We start from the raw sequence: 18,479 nt of genomic DNA on the forward strand, positions 1-18,479 counted from the left end.
AAAGAAAAGTGGCTTTCTCCTGGTGTACTGGACAACAATCCTCCTGATAAAATCAGTCACTCACATTATGGCTGTTTGTGGAACATTGCTGTGTGCAAACTGGCTGCCACGTTTACCTACAAAATGCAGTAAATCCTGTGAAACGCTTTGGGGTGTCCAATATGAAAGGCAATTTGTACAAATTTATATTGTAACCCTAGTCTATCGCTCTTTCTCTCCTACCCTAAAGTAAAACAGTGTGACAATAATGATGTATGTGGTTCCCTGAACGTTACAATGGAAATTGGGTATAAGATGGAGAAGGAGGTTGGAAGTAACTACAGAGCAGAAATGTCGGGTAGTGGGGCATGGGGAGGGGGAGGGGTGGGGTGGGGGGAGGTGAATTAACCATGTTGTATTTCTCTTTTTATCAAAAAAGATCACAACATATATTCAAAAGTTGTCCACGAGTCTTCTCAGTTCAATAGGTAATCAATTCAATGAAGGGGACATAAATATTTATGAGTTTACACATTAATGCTGCAGCAATCTGTAAACATCAGCAATAGTCAACAGTGGGATTGAATTGCACAACTCATGAATAAATCCTGCTACTGCACAGCGATGCCTTCCAAGCCCTTTAACTAATAACATTTTGAACTTGCTACTACTAATAGATTAGAACTCAGAAACCAACCACCTACACAACCATCAAAAATCATTTGATATTTGCCACACAGAGCAGTATAAGGAGACAAATTAAATGTACAGTTCGCCAACGCTAAAGCTAGTTCAAAATTCACACTGAGGAGGTAGGTTTGGTCATTCATCCATGGCTGTATATGAGACCCTGTTGTGAGCAAATTGCCTTCCGTGTTTCCCAGAAAACAGTAATGACACTTTAAACAATTAACTTTAATGAAGCTTTAAGATGTTTTGATGATATAGGTGAGATATCAAGCGTGGATTATTATTATTATTATATTGGGCAAAAGATTAAAAAAGTATGAGAGGGGGAAAGATAGAAGATGAGAAAAGTTGAAAAAAGAGGAGAGATAGAGAAGGGAAGGGTGGAAAAATAGGAGAGAGGGAGAGGGAGAAGAGAAAAGGAGAGAGATGAACGAACAAACATTTAAAACATGAGATGATGGATCAGCACTGATCTAGTGATGCTGATAGTGATAACAAGGATATAATCTGATTCAGGGTTATAGATAATGTCAACGCACAAGCATCAAACATGAGTAATTTCTAACCATTCGACATTAGATCACTGACTTGAAATAATTTCCTTGTATCAATTATACAGTACAAGTTTATGTTTGTGCAGAGCCCTTCATGTCGAGAGGATATTCCAAGACCTGTAAGAATCATGGCTTGCCACCCAAGTTGGTAGTGGGAGTCGAGAGAGTTGAGGAATTACTCTTAGTAACTGTTCAGAACTCAACTACTTTGTTGATGGCAGTCACTGTTCTCAGCAATAATAATACTACATGCATTTGTTATACGTCTTCAAGACGTCTCAAAGCTCTTCACAGAATAACTGTAAAGTGAATTGACTGTATATTTTTTGTGCAGCCAACTGCACACAGTAGTGTCCCACAAGCAGTCGTGGATTGAGTGACCAAATGTTTATTATTATATATATTTTTTAAATGATTATTATCCCCGGAAAAATAATCTGCCAATCGACTAACAACCGGTTCCTAGTTAATGCTAGGTAAGCAGAGGCATGTGGAGAAGGAAACTTGCCAAAGGTTTTGTCTTGCCTGGGAATCGAACCCGGGTCTTCTTGCTTGCAAGGCGAGAACTCCAACCATGACGATACAGGACTCCTGTTGGTACTCAGGCATCTGAGGCCCGAAATTCCCCATCTGTAAGAACCATTTTGTCTTAAAAACAAAATTGTGACCATTTAATTTTTTTTGTCAGCACATTCAATTCAATTGATGTGAGGTGATGGCATTGACCCAAGAGGATTGTGAGTTTTGACAGCTTTGCTCCTGCAGCTTTATTCAAAAAACAGCACACAGTTGATTAATGAAAGACTTCATCTGTATTGTGTTATGATACTGGTTATTATTTAAACCACAAGCATTTGGAGAAGTTTCGACATGATAAGGTTCTTATATCAAATTGAGTGTTTTTGCTTGTTGGCTGTGCCAGCCATAAGTAAGGCTGGCATAGCAATAAGCAAAAATACTCAATTTGAAAGCCTTAGTTTAAGGCTCCTGTTAATTTGTCAGATTACAGAAACATTCAGTCTTAACTTTGAAGATTGTTTTACAATACACTTCAATGCAATTTACATTTATATAGCACTTTTCACTTTGGGAGGACGTCTCAAAGTGCTTTTCTGTAGTTTTATGAAATGCTTCAAAATTATGCTCATATTTAAGAGTTTTTTTTTGAAGATCTGGACTCTCTGAAATGCTAAGAAAATTGAGTAAATCTAGACCCGGGTGAATTTTCGTGGTAAAGCTGGCTCAGGGGTGACACTCACACCTCCGAGTCAGAAGTTTGTGGGTTCAATCCCTACGTTGGGACTTGAGCTCACACTGTCTAGCTGACACGCTAATGCAGTACTGGGGTGGTGGAGGGGGAGGGGGGGAGGGTGGTTGTGGTGGGGGGTGGTTATATTGACGGAGAGGCAACCCTTCGAACGTAAAGTTATACCAAGGTCCCGTCTGCCTGTTCAGGTGGACATTAAAGATCCAATGGCACTGCTTGAAAAGAGAATGGAGTTTCTCTGGTGTGCTGGCCAATAATCCCCTAAAATAAAATTATTCACTTGAAATGCCCTTTCACCCAGAGAGAGCAATTAATGACAAGGATAGGTGACAAGTGTCTGCAGTGAAGACAGGTACTGAAAAGTGAGATCACCAAGTAATTGGGTGCCGCATTTTGCTCACAAAATACACAGTCAATTCTCTTTATAGTATATCCTGTGATGTGCTTGGAGACATCTCAACAGAGTGTTAAGGCGCTATATCAAATGCAAGGATTATTATTATATAACATCAATTTGCATTTATATGATGCCCCCAAGAGCTAAGAGAGGCAGCAGATCAATGCTAATCTCAAATTTAAAGCACAGCATAACATTTTGAAATCAGCACTTCTACTAGTGAGGCTAAATCCAAAACAATTTTCATATTCAAAAACAAATGAATAATAAATGCAGCTCCTTCAATATCATGCTCAGAGCCTTTCGAGTTCCACTGATCACATGAGACAAATAACAGCGGTTCATTGCTCAAATGGCTCCCTATCTCCCTTGTCAAATATAGGCACGAGGCACAACACGATCTCAATGAAAAAAAATGGATCTTAACTTGTTTAATCTGCCTAAAATTGCTGAGAACAAAGCAGAGCTTGGTGCTACACAACTCATCAAGGAAACCTTAGGAATGCAAATTAGGTCTGGCATTCTTGCTTATCCTGCTAGGGAAATATAAGGTTGAAAACTGTGCTTGATCATATTTTACCCTCCAATTGGGTTACCGCCATTTCTCGAGGAGCTGACTTGTGCTGTGGTGCTGAACCAATAGTGTCAAAGGCAACCCAGGAGCCATTCCCTACCCTCCCCCACTCTGAGCAGCGCTGGACCCAAAGTACCCTCTCCTCTCGTTATTTCACGACTATTACTCACCATCTCATCCTGGCTCCTCCTCCCATGTCCAGAACTCCGCTGTCTGCCACACTAGTAGCCCCCTAAGTACAATGGCACTGGATCAAGACGTATACTATTTTCTCAGCACTTCAGCAAAACAAGAATTTGGAAAAGTCTTAAGTCCAGTCTCAATTTTGAAGCCAAGTGTTTGAGGGTTCTGTTTGGAGCTACAGCAAATTGGCTTCAAAGTGAAGAAGGCACAAATAAAACTGTTTCCGAGACATTGCTGCACACAAATAAGCTGCTGCGTTTGACCACAAAACACAGTCAATCCACTTTACAGTACATTCTGTGAAGCAGTTTGAGATGTCTCAAAGATGTGATAAAGCACTTTGTTAAATGCAAGGATTTTTAAAAGGCAGAAATCTGTGAACTTGCCAAATTCTGCATGCCTCTAAAATGCAAAAAAAAATTACGTTTAGTGCCAAGTCAAATGTATCTTTTTGACCGCACCTTACTTCCCCCACAGCTCAGGCACCCAGACACCTATGTGAAGCCCCTTTGAGACATCCTCCTTAAGTGAAAAGCGCTATATAAATGTACAAGCTTAAAACTGAGCAAACCTGTGTATTTGTTAGGTGTCTTTGGTATAGAAAGATCAAACTAATGATGCTGCTGCATACGTACATTTCAATTTAATGCAGCAGATTTTAAAGGCTGCAAAAAGAACTGCATTAATCCCTGACTCTATCTGCATTTGTTTACGTATTGCTACTCATCCTTACGTTTGCACGTATGAGAATGAGTAGCATTCTCATACTCATAGAACCACCATCATCAACAACAACAGATTACATTTTTGTAACACCTTTCACATCTGGAGGACGTCCTAAGCAGGACAGAATCTGCAGATTTTTAGCTGCATTGTCCACAAGAAAATAACGAGACTGAGTGTAAAATGCGACAGTTTGCCCCTTACCATGTCTTCCAAGTTCAATAAAAGCTAGTGCTCTCCAATAGATGAAAAATGTGTATCTTTATGTGTTAAGCAGCTTGTGGTAAACTTGTCTGGTTTGTTATTATGCATTGCTGAACACAATGTTTAGATCTTTTGCATTATTGATGTGTGTTCTAAAGGGCTCAAGATTATTTACATGCTTTCCCCTTGCCTAAATAATATATTCCCAGAAAAATATATCATTAACTTCACAGCTTTTGTGTGCAGACAAAGATTCAGGGATCACAGTATACAAATTAAAGGTTTTAGAAGTATTACCAGTGCTTTGTCACTGTAAAAAGTCTATTGTGATTGAGAACCTGGTTACTTTGGTGCCTGTAAAACCTAATCTGCAGTATTTCTTAACCGTTCTTAATAAGAATTGTGCAATTATCAAATTTCCAAACGCCTTTTCTCATTATATTCAATATTTTAGAATTTGTTGATTACAAAGTTCTTAGTTAAGTTCTTCATCTTTGCATTTAATGTAATGGATTATTACGTCAAAATATCCCAAACAGCTTCACAGTGCAGTAATTGCATATTTATAGGTGAACTCTGCAGCCAATCTGTGTACAGCAAGTGTCCCACAAACAGCCATGAAGTGAATGATCAATTTTATCTGGGGGCTTGTGGCCAGGATACTGGGAGAAACTCCCTCCTCTTATCACCTAGTGTCACGGGATCTTCAACATCCATCTGGACAGGTAGGCGGTACCTCGGTAATTTTAACAAATGTGGTGTGAGATGATTTGCTTTTGTCCTCCCCTGGCTGTTTGTGGTCAGTATGTGGAGAGGTCTGCGTGTGACAATGCAAGGCTGCTGTTTATCTTCCTCTTGTCCCTTCTGAAACCTGACTTGCGTTCTCCATGAGCCAGACCACTAACGATGAAACCGAGAACATCACCATGTCCAACATTGCTGCATTTTGCAGCTTATTTCACTGCCACTACCTGTTACCACCACGGCGATACCTGACTCAATGTTGCACAGAAGGGTTCAAGTCCTGATGTGGGGCTCAAACCCACATGCTCCTGACCCAGAGGTGGAGAGTGCTATTAACTGAGCTATACTGACACTCAAAATTGACACCAAAAGTAACAGAATGCCTGGGTTCCTGTGGCTATTATAAACTCAAACAATGAAGAAGAACTCCCCGCTTTGTTTCTGAAGTGCATAGTTCATGGTGAGGGAAGGTATGGATGATTAAAGGCTGACATAAATGGAATTAAAGTGAGACATTGCAAGTGCAGATCAGTTGCAATATTTACCCGTATAATCAGATTCAATCACTTTATTTCTCATCAATCTGTTTTGTAAAAAACGGATCGATTTCAAGATCCTCACCCTTACCTACAAATCACTTGTGCTCTAGCACTTCCTTATCTCTCCCTATCTCCCAACCCGACCCTCTATCTTCCCCCTTCACTGAGCTGATTGGCTCTTCTGAGAGTCCCTCGACCCTTTTGCTTCATCACCAGCCATCGGCAGCCCGTGCCTTCAGTCACCACAAACCTCTGGAACTTCCTGCATCAATCCCTCTGCCTTCCCTTGTCTTTATCTGTCTTCACATCTCACCTGAAGAATGAAGCGCTCTTCGACTACCCCAATCCCTTTCTCCCGGCATCAACCTACACCATTGCTAAGCACCCAGAGACACTACCCTACGTTAAGGGCTCTATATAAATGCAGGTTGCTGTTTTGTTGTAAAGCGCATAGAGACATTTATTTTATGTGGAAGACATTTGGTAATATGTGAGTAACTGTTGCAAAGTTGCTAGAAAGGAGATCACGTTCCACAGCGTGTGATATCAAGTCGCACAGTCAGCAATTTTGAAAAGTGTCTCTACGTAAAGAGACTGTCCAGATAGACGTTATAAATTTCAGTTTATATATTTTTAATGAACTCAAGACTAATTTTGTAGCAAAGCTTTAATGGCCTATTTAAAAATGTAACATAAATGAATTCAACACAGCATTTGAAAATTACCCACTGTACCATTACCATTGGGATTCATGCAATTTACCATTTTGTATGTAAGCATTATGGCACAATAATAATAATAACGATCATAATGTAATCCTTCTTATATTATTATAATATGCCTTCTACATAAATAAATGTCTCGATGTGCTTTACAACAAAACAGCAACCTGCATTTATAGAGCGCTCTTTATGTGGAGTCCTGTAGCTCAACGGTTAGAGCACTCGCCTCGCAAGCGAGAGACCTGGGTTCGATTCCCGGCAGGGCGAAACCTTGGGCAAATTTCCTTACTCCACACACCTGATAATAATCGCTCAAGAAAAAAACCCAATAATAATTTGGTCACTCAATCCACAACTGTTTGTGGTACACTGCTGTGCGCAATCGGCTGCCGCATTTTGCCCACAAATATACAGTCAATTCACTTTATAGTATGTTCTGTGAAGCGCTTTGAGATGTCTAGAAGATGTGAAATGTGCTATATCAAATGCAAGGAATATTATTATAAAATATTAGGATATTAATATACAATTTACAGGAATGTTGTTACTGTAAAGTGGAGTGATTGTGATTTTATGTAGGCAAACACAGCAGCCAACTTACATACAGCATTGCTCAACAAACAGTGTAATCCATACAACCAATGGATAACTATGTGATTTCATCCTTCTTCGAGTCCATCAAGCTCTTTCACATAAACAACATCACATCTACATTCTCAAGTAAAGTGGTAAAGGCAGAGTCCTTTGTGGGTTTCAAATGAGAAGCTCTGCAATAAGCTCTGTGACTAAATCACCCCCATCCTCGTCCAACTTCACTGGCTCCCCATCCCCTAGAGAATTGAGTTTAGGATCCTTGTCCTCACTTTCAAAGCCCTCCACGGTCTTGCCCTTTCCTACCTTTGCGACCTGCTAAATCCTTACCTATTTGCCCGCTTCCTCTGTTGAGCGGGTGCTGGCTTGCTCCATGACCCCCACCCTGCACACCCCACCATTGGCAGTTGGGCCTTCAGCTTTTTCTTCTCCCTTCCCCCTACCCTGCCCAACATCTTGGGATATCCTCCTGACATGAAAGCGCTATATAAATCCAATGTGTCATTGTTGTTGAAGTAGACAGTTATGTGAAGGATAGAGGCTGGTAGGGATATTGGATAGGGCAGAACAGTGGGTTTGAAAGTACAGTTTGCTCTGAGAGCCAGTGTAGACTCAATGGGCCAAATGACCTCCTTCTGCTCTGTAAATTTCTATGATTATATGATTCAAGAAGTTCTCTTCATAGATTTAGACTCCTTCTCTATTGCAAAATGTTTATCTTGTTTATAATGGCCATTGGAAAGACTAGATAATCTTAGTTCCTTATTATAGCCCCTTAACGCAGGTGCAGAAAGCAATTGTAAGATAAATGTCACATCTGAGATTTATTCATGAAGAATGCTAACTATTCATACAATTTCTTTGAATGAATCATTATCTGAAGTGTGTGTGTGTGTTTGTGTGTAAGTTTATATTTTAGTGTGTGCTGTGTTCGTGTGTTTGTCATTTTCACACTGATATGTTTCAATCCTATTCCTGTCTTTATCTTGTTGTTTCAGCGCATCAAATAAAAAATCATAGCATGCATATTTTTGTCTCTAGTGTGTAGAAACATGAGCTCAAGGTTTGATGGGCTGTTACCTGCTTATGTATAATAATGAGGTAGTGTAGTTCCATGATTGATAGATTGATCTAATCTCTGAGAGGCCTTTGTTTTGAAATGTCCTTTTCAGCGTAAACTGTTGTGGTGTCAGTCTGATTCCTGGGTTGACATTGAACGTCTCAGACCTTATGTAGTTTCTGAAAGTCTGATGCGTATTTCACACCTTTAACAGACTTTTTAGACAGTAAATAATTATCTGGATTTATAGCTTTCTCTCCCACCCCCCCATCTGTCCTGCCCAGCGCATCCCAGCCCAGCCCAGCCCAGGCAGGCCAGCCCAGGCCAATGCAAGCCGCCCCCACCCCTCATGCATTGTATGACTAGGATTCCTCAGTCAGTTATGATCAGCTATCCTAGAGTCTCATCAGCTGCAGCGCAATAGAATTATCAGAAATTCTATCTCCTGAACAACCGTTAAAAGGGATTCCTGATGTTTGCTGTCAATCAAGGACAAAAGCTTGATTGACAGCTCAGAAGGCAATTAAATATATATCGAGTTTCCTGGGCAACTTGGCATTTGAATGGCACTAAAGGTAATAACATTTAATATATTAGATGGAAACATTCTGAAGTGATTCCACATCTACACTGAGCAGTATGTCAGCCTGATTCAGTGCAGTGGTAGCACTCTCGCCTCTGAGTCAGAAGGTTGTAGGTTCAAGCCCCACATCGGTACTTGGAATCACATAGTCTAAGTTGACACGTCCTCCCGATGTGAAAGGCGCTATACAAATGTAATGTTATTGCTGTTGTTGACAGTCCGATGCAGTGCTGGAGGTGTGTTGCATTGTTGGAGGTGCCTTCCTTTGGATGAGACGTTAAACCCGAGGTCTCGTCTGCCTGTTCAAATGGACGTTAAAAATCCCATGGCACTATTCAAAAAGAGAAGGGAGTTTCTCCCAGGCAACAAATCCCCCCAAATCCCACCTTGGGGGGGGGAGATAAATGGGGTTTCCTTGGAGTTGATCTGCTCCAAGGTAACATCCCTGGCAACTGACTGTCAGAATTGAGCCATGTTGCGGTCCTGGTAGTCCGCTTCCTGAGCCAGTATTCCAGGGCACTGCTGATGACAGCACAGAGAGCCTCACTCATCGGCAGGGCCTGGAAAGGCAGACCAGTCACTGGACGCAGGGAGTCCAATCACTCAACTAGAGTGGTCCTAGCTGGATAAGCAGAAGGAAAGCTTGCCGGACAGCAATATAAGTGGCAAGCTATGCAGTTTTAGCTAGTTGGACTCCAGCAGTACCCCAAAGCAAACCCGGCTGACCAAAAAAAAATTGGCAATGTCACCCTATTGTAGCAAAGTCCGGATAATAATAATAATAATAATACGTGCATTTGATGTAGCACCTTATTACTCCAAGGTTATCTTGGAGGCAAAGGACAACCCTAGGCTTTTCTTTTCCACCACAAACCATCTCCTCCGTCCACCCTCCCATGCCTTGCCCATCCTCTCTTCAAACTCCAGCTGTGAGGAGATGCTGGACTTCCTCGAATCCAAAATCAAGGGGATACGTTCAGCCCCCTCTGCCCGTTCACAGCCACCCCACATCACCTCTCCCTCATGACCCACCCCCCACCCATCTCCCCTATATTCCTTTGACCCTATTGCTCCCTCCTTCCTCACCATGACTGTCCACAAACTCAAACTCACCACCTGCTCCCTCGATCCCATCCCCACCTCGCTCCTCATCTCCCGGCTCCACCTTCTGGCCCCTCTCCTGTCCGACGTCATCAACCACTCCTTATCCACCGGTTCAGTTCCCACCGCCCTAAAAACAGCCGTCATCACCCCCATCTTGAAAAAACCTTCCCTGGACCCATCCCTTCTCTCCAGCTACCGCCCCATCTCTAACCTCCCATTCCTCTCCAAGGTCCTGGAACGAGTCGTCGTGTCCCAGCTCCGCTCCTTTCTTTCTCGTCATTCCCTCTTTGCACCCCTCCAATCCGGCTTCTGCGCTGCCCACAGCACAGAAACAGCCCTGATCAAAGTCTCTAATGACATTCTGAACATCTGTGATCAGGGCTCCCTCTGCCTCCTTGTCCTCCTTGACTCTCTGATGCCTTCGACACGGTCAACCACTCCACCCTCATACACTGCCTCTCCTCTTTACTTAATCTTCGCAGACCTGCCCTTGCCTGGTTCGATTAACATCCCCCTGAACAGGCAGATGGGACCTTGGTTTACCGTCTCATCCGAAGCACGGCACCTCTGACGATGCAGCTCTCCAACAGCACTATATTGGAACATAAGCCCAGACTGTGTGAGTTCAAAGTCGCGACTTGGGACTTTAACCCGCAACCTCCTGATTCAGCGGCTAGAATGCTACCCAACTGAATCGGGCTGTATATATCACGCCTTTCCTGTCTGCGGGACATTGCTGTAAGCAAGTCGGCTGCCCGGTTTCGCCCACAAAATAGTTAATCCACTTACCGTAGAACCCGTGAAGCACTTTGAGACGTCTCACCGACTTGATAATATATCAAACACAAGTATTATTATGATTATTATTATGATTATTATTATTATTATTATACTGTAAAGTTAAATGATGGCGTCTTGTGCCTCCAGCAAGCCTTTGGGGATTGCTTTGTCTGGTTTAGGGAGTGTTTCCCCTGCGGTAGTGGTTGCTGACGTGCAGAAATGGATGGCTTGGATCGGGGCTCCTTTTATTTTTGGTGCAAGACCTTCCCAGCCAGCAGGCGATCGATCTCTTTTGATGCAGCGATTTCTGTTCTGTTCTGTTCTGTTCTGTTGCAAGGTGCAATTTTTTGTTTGCTTTGGTTGTGTGTGTGTGTGTTGGTGTGTGTGTTTTTCTTTGTAACCAGATTACAAAGTCCCGTACAGGCAAACGCACAAAGCAAGATCTATCCAATTTGCATCGTGCAAGAATTGCATCCCTTTTAATATATACATATATATATATATACTGGAGAGTGTATGTATTTGTTACAAAGATTGTAGGCACACACACACACAGACATATAAAAAGATCAAAGCAAGTCACCGACCTATCCAATTTGCATTTGTACCTGAATGCATCCCTCTCTATGTATACACGAGAGACGTTACCTTAGTTGTTTTAAAAAGTGCATGTGGGGAACAGTGTTGGGTTGAAGTGGTTGGACGATGTGAGTGTGTGAGTGAGTGAGTGAGTGAGTGAGGGTGTGCTGGGTGTTTGCAGGGTGAGTGCAAGGCTGCCCTCTAGCTTTGGTGACACAACTGAGCATTGGGAAGAAGGGATTGTAGGATGGGTGGAGGAGGAGGAGGAGGAGGAGGAGGAGGATGTTGCTTGAGATGTGTCCTTTGACAGCAGTGACTGACGGAATCCAGTGATCTGGTCACACACACACACACACACACACATACCAAACCATGCGGAGACTGTCGGACATCAGCCCGCACCTGAACCAGCTCAAGTACCAGCTCTCTCCTGCCTCCTGTGCCGAGCAGCAGGGCCAGTGCTCCAGATCCTTTATGGATGTCAAAGCCGCATCCAACGGGGTCTCCACCATCGAGGACAGGATCTTACGGATCACCGGCTATTATGGCTATTACCCGGGATATTCCAGCCACAAAAGTGAGTGAGTGAGTGAGTGAGTGAGTGAGTGAAAACACCAGTGTTTCAGGAGAGCACAACTTTCTTTCCAACACACACACACACACACAACACACACCACACACACCACATTGCACATCTCCCTCCATCCCCTTCCCTCTGTCTCCGTGTCTTAAGTTTTCATCCCATTCATTTTTTTTGCTTTAACATTATTGCATTCACCCAAACCCACACCTTTCTCTGGCGTTGTGGGCTCCGACTGCTGTTTATATTGGTGTTCAGCAGCTGCTCACTCGCTGTTGAAAGCATTTTCCTGCAGTTGAGTGATTTGCGTTTCTGTCCACGTTGTGTGTGTGTTTCTGTCTCTATGTGTGTGTGCATGTGTGTGTGCATGTGTGTGTGCATGTGTGTGTGCATGTGTGTGTGCATGTGTGTGTGCATGTGTGTGTGCGTGTGTGTATGCATGTGTGTGTGCATGTGTGTGTGTGTATATGTTTGTATGTGTGTATATGTGTGTGTGTGTCTCTGTGTCTATGTATGTGTGTGTGTTGGTCTGGATGTGTATGTTTGTCTCTGTGTATGGTCTGTGAGTGTGTTTTGTGTATGTGACTGTCTCGGTGTGTCTGTCTATCTGTCTGTCTGTCTGTCTGTCTGTCTGTCTGTCTGTGTGTGTGTGTGTGTCTGGTTGTGTGTGTCTATGTGTCGGGGGTGAAGAAGCAAATCTGTGGATAACGGGACGATCGAGACAGAGTGACACCATTCAGTAACACACGATGTAATTGTGCTCAGCGTTCAGTTTACACCGAAATGGCTTTATTAAACGCACCAGTAAAATGTTACAGCGAGTTCCTCGTTCAAAGTATGCATATGTGTGTATAAAAAGGTGCTGAGTGTCTTATCAGCGGTTTCTGTGTGTGTTTTTCTGGGGGGAGGGGGTGTGGATTTTATCCACAGAGCCAGACAGGCATCAGTCTGCCTGGAGAAACCAGCAATGTCTATTATTTTGTGATGTACCATCGGGGTGTTTTTGTTTAAGAGACCAGGGAAAGGATTGATCTATTGAGTTCAGTAGCTGTGGGGTTAAAGGGATTCCTTGATAGCAGAGGCGCTTCCTTCCTCATCCCGCACCGTTAGCGGGGAACCAAGTCATAAGATGATTTTCGCTCCTATTCTATTCTCTCCTCTTCGCATCTATTGATTATTACGACAACTCAAGGTTCCAACCCGCAATCCTGTCGCTCCGAAATTCCCATCTTAGTGTCAACACGCCTCGCAAAAGGGAGCTTTGCAGCGATTGTATACTTACTGTACTGCACAGCAAACGTTACACCAATATTGCGGTGGGTGAGGGGGCCATGCAGCCGCTGAAATTGACGTGATATAATCCAAGGTAACAGTTTCAGACAGGGGCTTGTGCTGTGGACTGGCTTTTGAATTCTGAAAGTAAAGTTACAACAACAACAACTTGTATTTATATAATGCCCCTCATGCGGGGTAGTGTCCCAGAGCGCTTGACAGTGGCGGAAGACTACTGTGGGAGGCTGGAGGGGTGTCTCTGCGCACTCGACTTTGGTGGTTACCTGTGGAAGAGTGATGTCTTATCTAAACCTTATTCCCCCCCACCCCCAATGGTAAAACAAAAAGATGAAGAAAGTCCTATCGATTTAAACCATTTATTTGAATGTCCTTCCCTCCCCTTCCCCTCCGGGGGTCGGGTCACAGATCTCAGTCAGGTGTTGAGTTCCTTTTTTTTCTGGCCAGCCGGGCCGAAACCCATCACCATGCTCAAGAGTATTCAAACCAAGCTGAGAATTCCACACATCCCACCTACACATGGAAATCTCAGAGATAGATTGATGGAATGGAATGTGCACTCTCTCTCCCTGGAGGGACACATCTTGCTTACCTAATTCCGGAAAAGGTATTAGGCGCAGGTTGGCAAGAGCTAAGGCTTGGGGACCACAGAGTGTGCGTTGAGGTAATGCTTATTTGATAAGGAAGGGGCAAGGTGGAGGGATTCCGGTGTGGAGATCTAGTGAGCGGAGGCAAAATGGCTAGAAGCAGTTTGTTGTTTGGTGAGATCTGGGGCAGTAGGGATGAAGGAAGTCACAGGGCGAGGCTATGGATGGATTTGAAAGTGAGGACTAGGATCTTGAACTTGATGCGCTTGGTCAGAAGGTTGTGGGTTCAAGCCCAATGTCAGGACTTTAAACTCACATACCCTAGGCTGGCAGTCCAATGCAGTGCTGTCGGTGTGCTGCATCATCAGGTGTTCCACCTTTTGGATGAGGCATTAAACCGAGGATCTGCCTATCTGTTCAGCTGGATGTTAAAGATCCCATTGGCACTATTCAAAAAGAGAAGGGAGTTTCTCCCAGAGTCATGGCCAACAATACCTGAAAAATAAAATTGGTCATTCACTTCAAGGCTGTTTTTGGCATATTGCAGTGTGCAAATTGACTGCTGTGTTTGCTTACAAATACATAGTCACTGCACTTTACAGTAAATTCTGTGAAGGGCTTTGAGATGTCTTCCCAGTGTGAAAGGCACTATACCATATGCAATGATTAGCATTTTTATTGTTAAAATTGGTCACTCACTTCAAGGCTATTTGTGGAACATTGCTGTGTGTACATTGGCTGCCATGGGCACCTACAAAAATACAGTAACTACACTTTACAGAAAAAATCCTGTGAAGCACTTTGAGACATTCTCCCAATGCGAAAGCTGCTATGTTAATTGCAAAGATTATTATTTTTATTTGAGGGATGGGGAGCCAGCGGGGATGAATGAGGATGGGTGGGCTGGGCTCAAGGAGTCTGGTGCAGAAGAGGACATGGACTGTTATGGTCTGCAGCATGTGTAAGAAATATACTGCGATTCAAAAAGGAAATCCATAACTATTTGAGCCTCGCCTCTGACACAGATTTCCAACACGATATGAAACGATTCCATCACACACAACCAGACCTGTGTATAAATATTTGATAGGACCTGAACACTCTGTGCCTGACAGAAGGATTTTTGTTCACTTTAAATCAAAGAATGTTTCCCAAGTGGGGGTGGGTGAGGGTTATTCACGTTCAGACAGTGATATGCCTCAGCTTGTTGCTCAAGTCTGTGGTAAAAAGGTTAGAGCTTTCTTTCCTTTATACAATTGAAAAGCCCAATGAAGATTTCCCTCGCAGGGTGACCCTAGCTCTCAGTGTTAGACGGCACATTCATCATCTGTCAGGGAGCTGTACAGTGAAATTGAGGAACCCGGAAGAATGAGACAAGAGGGAATTGGCAATGGGCATCGCTTTCCTTGTGATACGTGATCAAGCCGACAATGTCATTCTAAATGTGGCCTGTCCCTTTAAAGTAATTGGATGTTGCTCAATAACATTGGCCCTCAGTGCGGTCGGTGTCAATCCAGAATGAGACACGGGCGAGACAGCCTGCTGTGTCCTTTCTCATACCAAGGGCGTGCTCCATTAATATATTTGCGGTTTGTCCAAATAATCTGGTGTTTGAGCAAGCTTACACTGCTGAGTTATACTACAACATCCAATGACGTTATTTTCTATTTAGAACTGATCCACTTTAGTACTGCGTTTCTCTTTAAATTTATTGGCGATTCGTGCTTTTAAAAAAAAACTACAGTGAGATGTGCTCGGACAGCACGGTTGAGCGATGTGAGATGTCTTCCTGATTTGACAGGCGCTATATAAATATAAATTATATTGTGTTGTGTTATGCTGAACAGATTTGATGGTTGTCTTGTAATTGCATCGCTGCTGAAATATTGAATTAAGTTTAAACTCAATGGGAGGAATCTCTGGGCTGATGACCTGACTGAAGTTCTATGATCGAAGCTCCAGAGCAGTCGGTGGTGGCCTGAACCTTGGCTTCAGGGTTGACTCATTCTCCCTGGCATCGCAAGGCGGCAGAGCCCCTAAAATCAGAACAAAGACGATTTACAATCCAGGTTGGGAAGCATTTCTTCACACAGAAGGTTGTGAAGATGTGGACTGCTTGGCCCCAGAAATAATAATAATCCTTGCATTTGATATAGCGCCTTATCACAGCAGAAAGTACTTCACAGGGTATATTGTAAAGTTTATTGATTGCGTATTTTGTGGGTAAAACGGGGCAGCCAATTGCTCTCAGCAGTGTCCCACAAACAGTCGTCATATGTATCAGAAATCTGCGGAGGCAGAATCAATAAGTATATTTAAAAGAGAGATGGACAGATACTTGTACAGTAGAGATACTAAGTGGTGTGTCAAAATGGGATTGGGATTAAAAGATCTACCGACGAGTGGAACAGGTTCAGTGGGCTGCTGTCCCCCTCCTGTGTTTCAGTGGTCCTACGATTTTTACTGTATGGTCCATGAGAGTTTGTTGCAAAATGTGTGGTATAAATACAGCATGAAACTGTTTGCAATGGAATGAGAGAGAATGGAAGATGAATTGTGTGTGTGGGCACTGGCCCTCTGCTCACTTTCTTCCCTCCCAATAGAGAGTTGTGTTGCCTCACTGATTTGACAGGTACAATTAGGAACTTGTGCAGGAAACACACAGGGTAAGGGCAAGCCAGTGGCCTGTCACTCCAGGACATGTCAAGATTCCAACAAACAGCCTCATTGTAGCAACTGCAGATCATTTACAATTCTCAGAGCAATTCTAACTCAAAGAGAATCGGCCAGACAGTGTTCTCAATGACAAGCTATGTGGTTTCAGCTGGTTATACTCCAGCAGTAACCCAATGCACACTGTGGGGTGGTCCTAGCTGAACAAGCAGTGTGAAAGAGTGACAGGCACTGCTATCCATGGCAGATTATGCGGTTTTACCTGGTTAGACTCCAGCAGTACCCCCATTGCACACTCTGGGGTCCCCAAACCTTGGCTCTTGCCAACCTGCACCTAATGCTTTCTGGAATTAGGTAAGCAGGATGTGTCCCTCCAGGAGAGAGAGTGTGTATTCCATTCCAACATTCTACCTCTGCAATTTCCATGTGTAGGTGGGATACATGGAAATCTCAGCTTGGTTTGGATACTCTTAAGCCCAGTGATGAGTTTCTGCCTGTGTCATGACTGACCAAAAAAAAAAGAGAATTGGTGACCTGCAGTAGGCAACATGATGGTACAAAATGTGTGTCTACCATTTAGCAATAGTGGAGTATGTTTTTTTTTTAACCCGGGCAGAGAAGTCTCTGATTAAAAATGTGATCTGTGTCTGATTCTAGATGTTTTCCTGTAGGGTACGCTATGTAAATCTAGACCACTGCAAGGCTGATGCCACGGCTTATATTTAAATTTTTGTTCCTAAAGCAAAGATAAAGATTCTCAGTGACAGTGCTTTCTTGCCGCTAGGAAGGATACAGAAAGGACAAAAAAAACACTGCCGCTGATTGCATAACCAACATGCCTCCCGCAATACATTACTGTCTGCCTTAAATTAGTTGTATTGGAGACTCATGGAAGCGATGTTCTTTTTCAGTGAGATTGGTTATTTGCTATTAACCTAATCTTGTTAACAATTGATGATTGTCTTTGATGTGGTGGCAGAGGCTGAATAATTTGTGAATTGGTTGACAGTATGCCAGAAAAGTGCAACGTAATCCAATGCAACACAATTTGCATTTACGTGGTGCCTTTCAAGTCAGGGTGATGTCTCTCTAGGCCTTAACACTGTTGACTGGGCACCCGAGTTGGGGGTGGGAGCTGGAGGGAGAGAGGAAGGGAGAGATGACTGAAATCCCGTCCAAGAGATACATCTTGAGACGAGCCTTAATGAGGAAATGGAGACAGGGTGTTAGCCAGTGTATTGATGTGCAGTGCACCTGCTTCTTATCCTCGCTGTCGGAATCATTTGGGCAGTTTTATAACTCACCAGAAACAATCTATGTTTGAAAACTCAACTGAGGCCACTTTGTTTTGTTGCTGGAACTGCAAAATCATAGCGGGGACTGAGATGAAACTGAGACTGATGGGGGGTGTAACAGGCTGGCAATCTGGAATACAGCGAACCTCAGGCCACTTGTGATGAGCTTGTTGTGGGTTCAAGCCACATGTTGGGACTTGGGAGTCACATGGTGGAAGCTGACACTCCAGTACAGTGCTGGGGGACAGGTGCTGCAGTGTTGGAGGTGCTGTCCTTCAGATGAGACACTAAACCAAGGTCCCGCCTGCCTTTTTGGGGGGGACATTGAGATCCCATGGCGCTATTCTAAAAGAGAAGGAAGTTTCCTCCTTTGTCCTGGGTGACAATCTTTTCTTTTACATGATCAGAAGCACATCTGTTCACATCTGCCGCAGTCATTATCGAGGAGAAATGAGAGAAAACGCAAATATCTGAGCTGAATTGGACCCCTGTGTTCACCACCATCCACCAACAAGTCTAAATACTTTGGGAAAAATCTAATTACTATTATCAGATTTAATGGAGAATTCCATTACTTACTACTGTTGAGTCATGGCTATTGTAATATGGAAACCAGAGGGGATCATTTGAGCTTTTGACTATACTGTGACCGACTGTATTCTAGGATAAGGCAATTGTCACAGAATGGAATCAACACGATGCAGATTACATACATATACTCCTTAGATGCCTGTCGATATTTGCATAATAATAATCCTTGCATTTGATATAGCGCCTTATC

General features: G+C 43.3%; 1 protein-coding gene across 1 annotated transcript in view; it reads left to right on the forward strand.

Moving 5' to 3' along the window:
- The first annotated feature begins 11,747 nt into the window (after window positions 1-11,747).
- Window positions 11,748-18,479, forward strand: part of slc35f4 (solute carrier family 35 member F4) — a 36,908-nt gene continuing 30,176 nt past the window's right edge. The window contains exon 1 of the mRNA XM_042337984.1: window positions 11,748-11,850. Coding sequence (XP_042193918.1) covers window positions 11,748-11,850 — 103 coding nt within the window. The remainder of the gene's footprint in view (window positions 11,851-18,479) is intronic.

The sequence above is a fragment of the Callorhinchus milii genome, unplaced genomic scaffold (assembly GCF_018977255.1).
Source record: "Callorhinchus milii isolate IMCB2004 unplaced genomic scaffold, IMCB_Cmil_1.0 Scaffold9, whole genome shotgun sequence".
NCBI classification, from domain to species: domain Eukaryota; kingdom Metazoa; phylum Chordata; class Chondrichthyes; order Chimaeriformes; family Callorhinchidae; genus Callorhinchus; species Callorhinchus milii.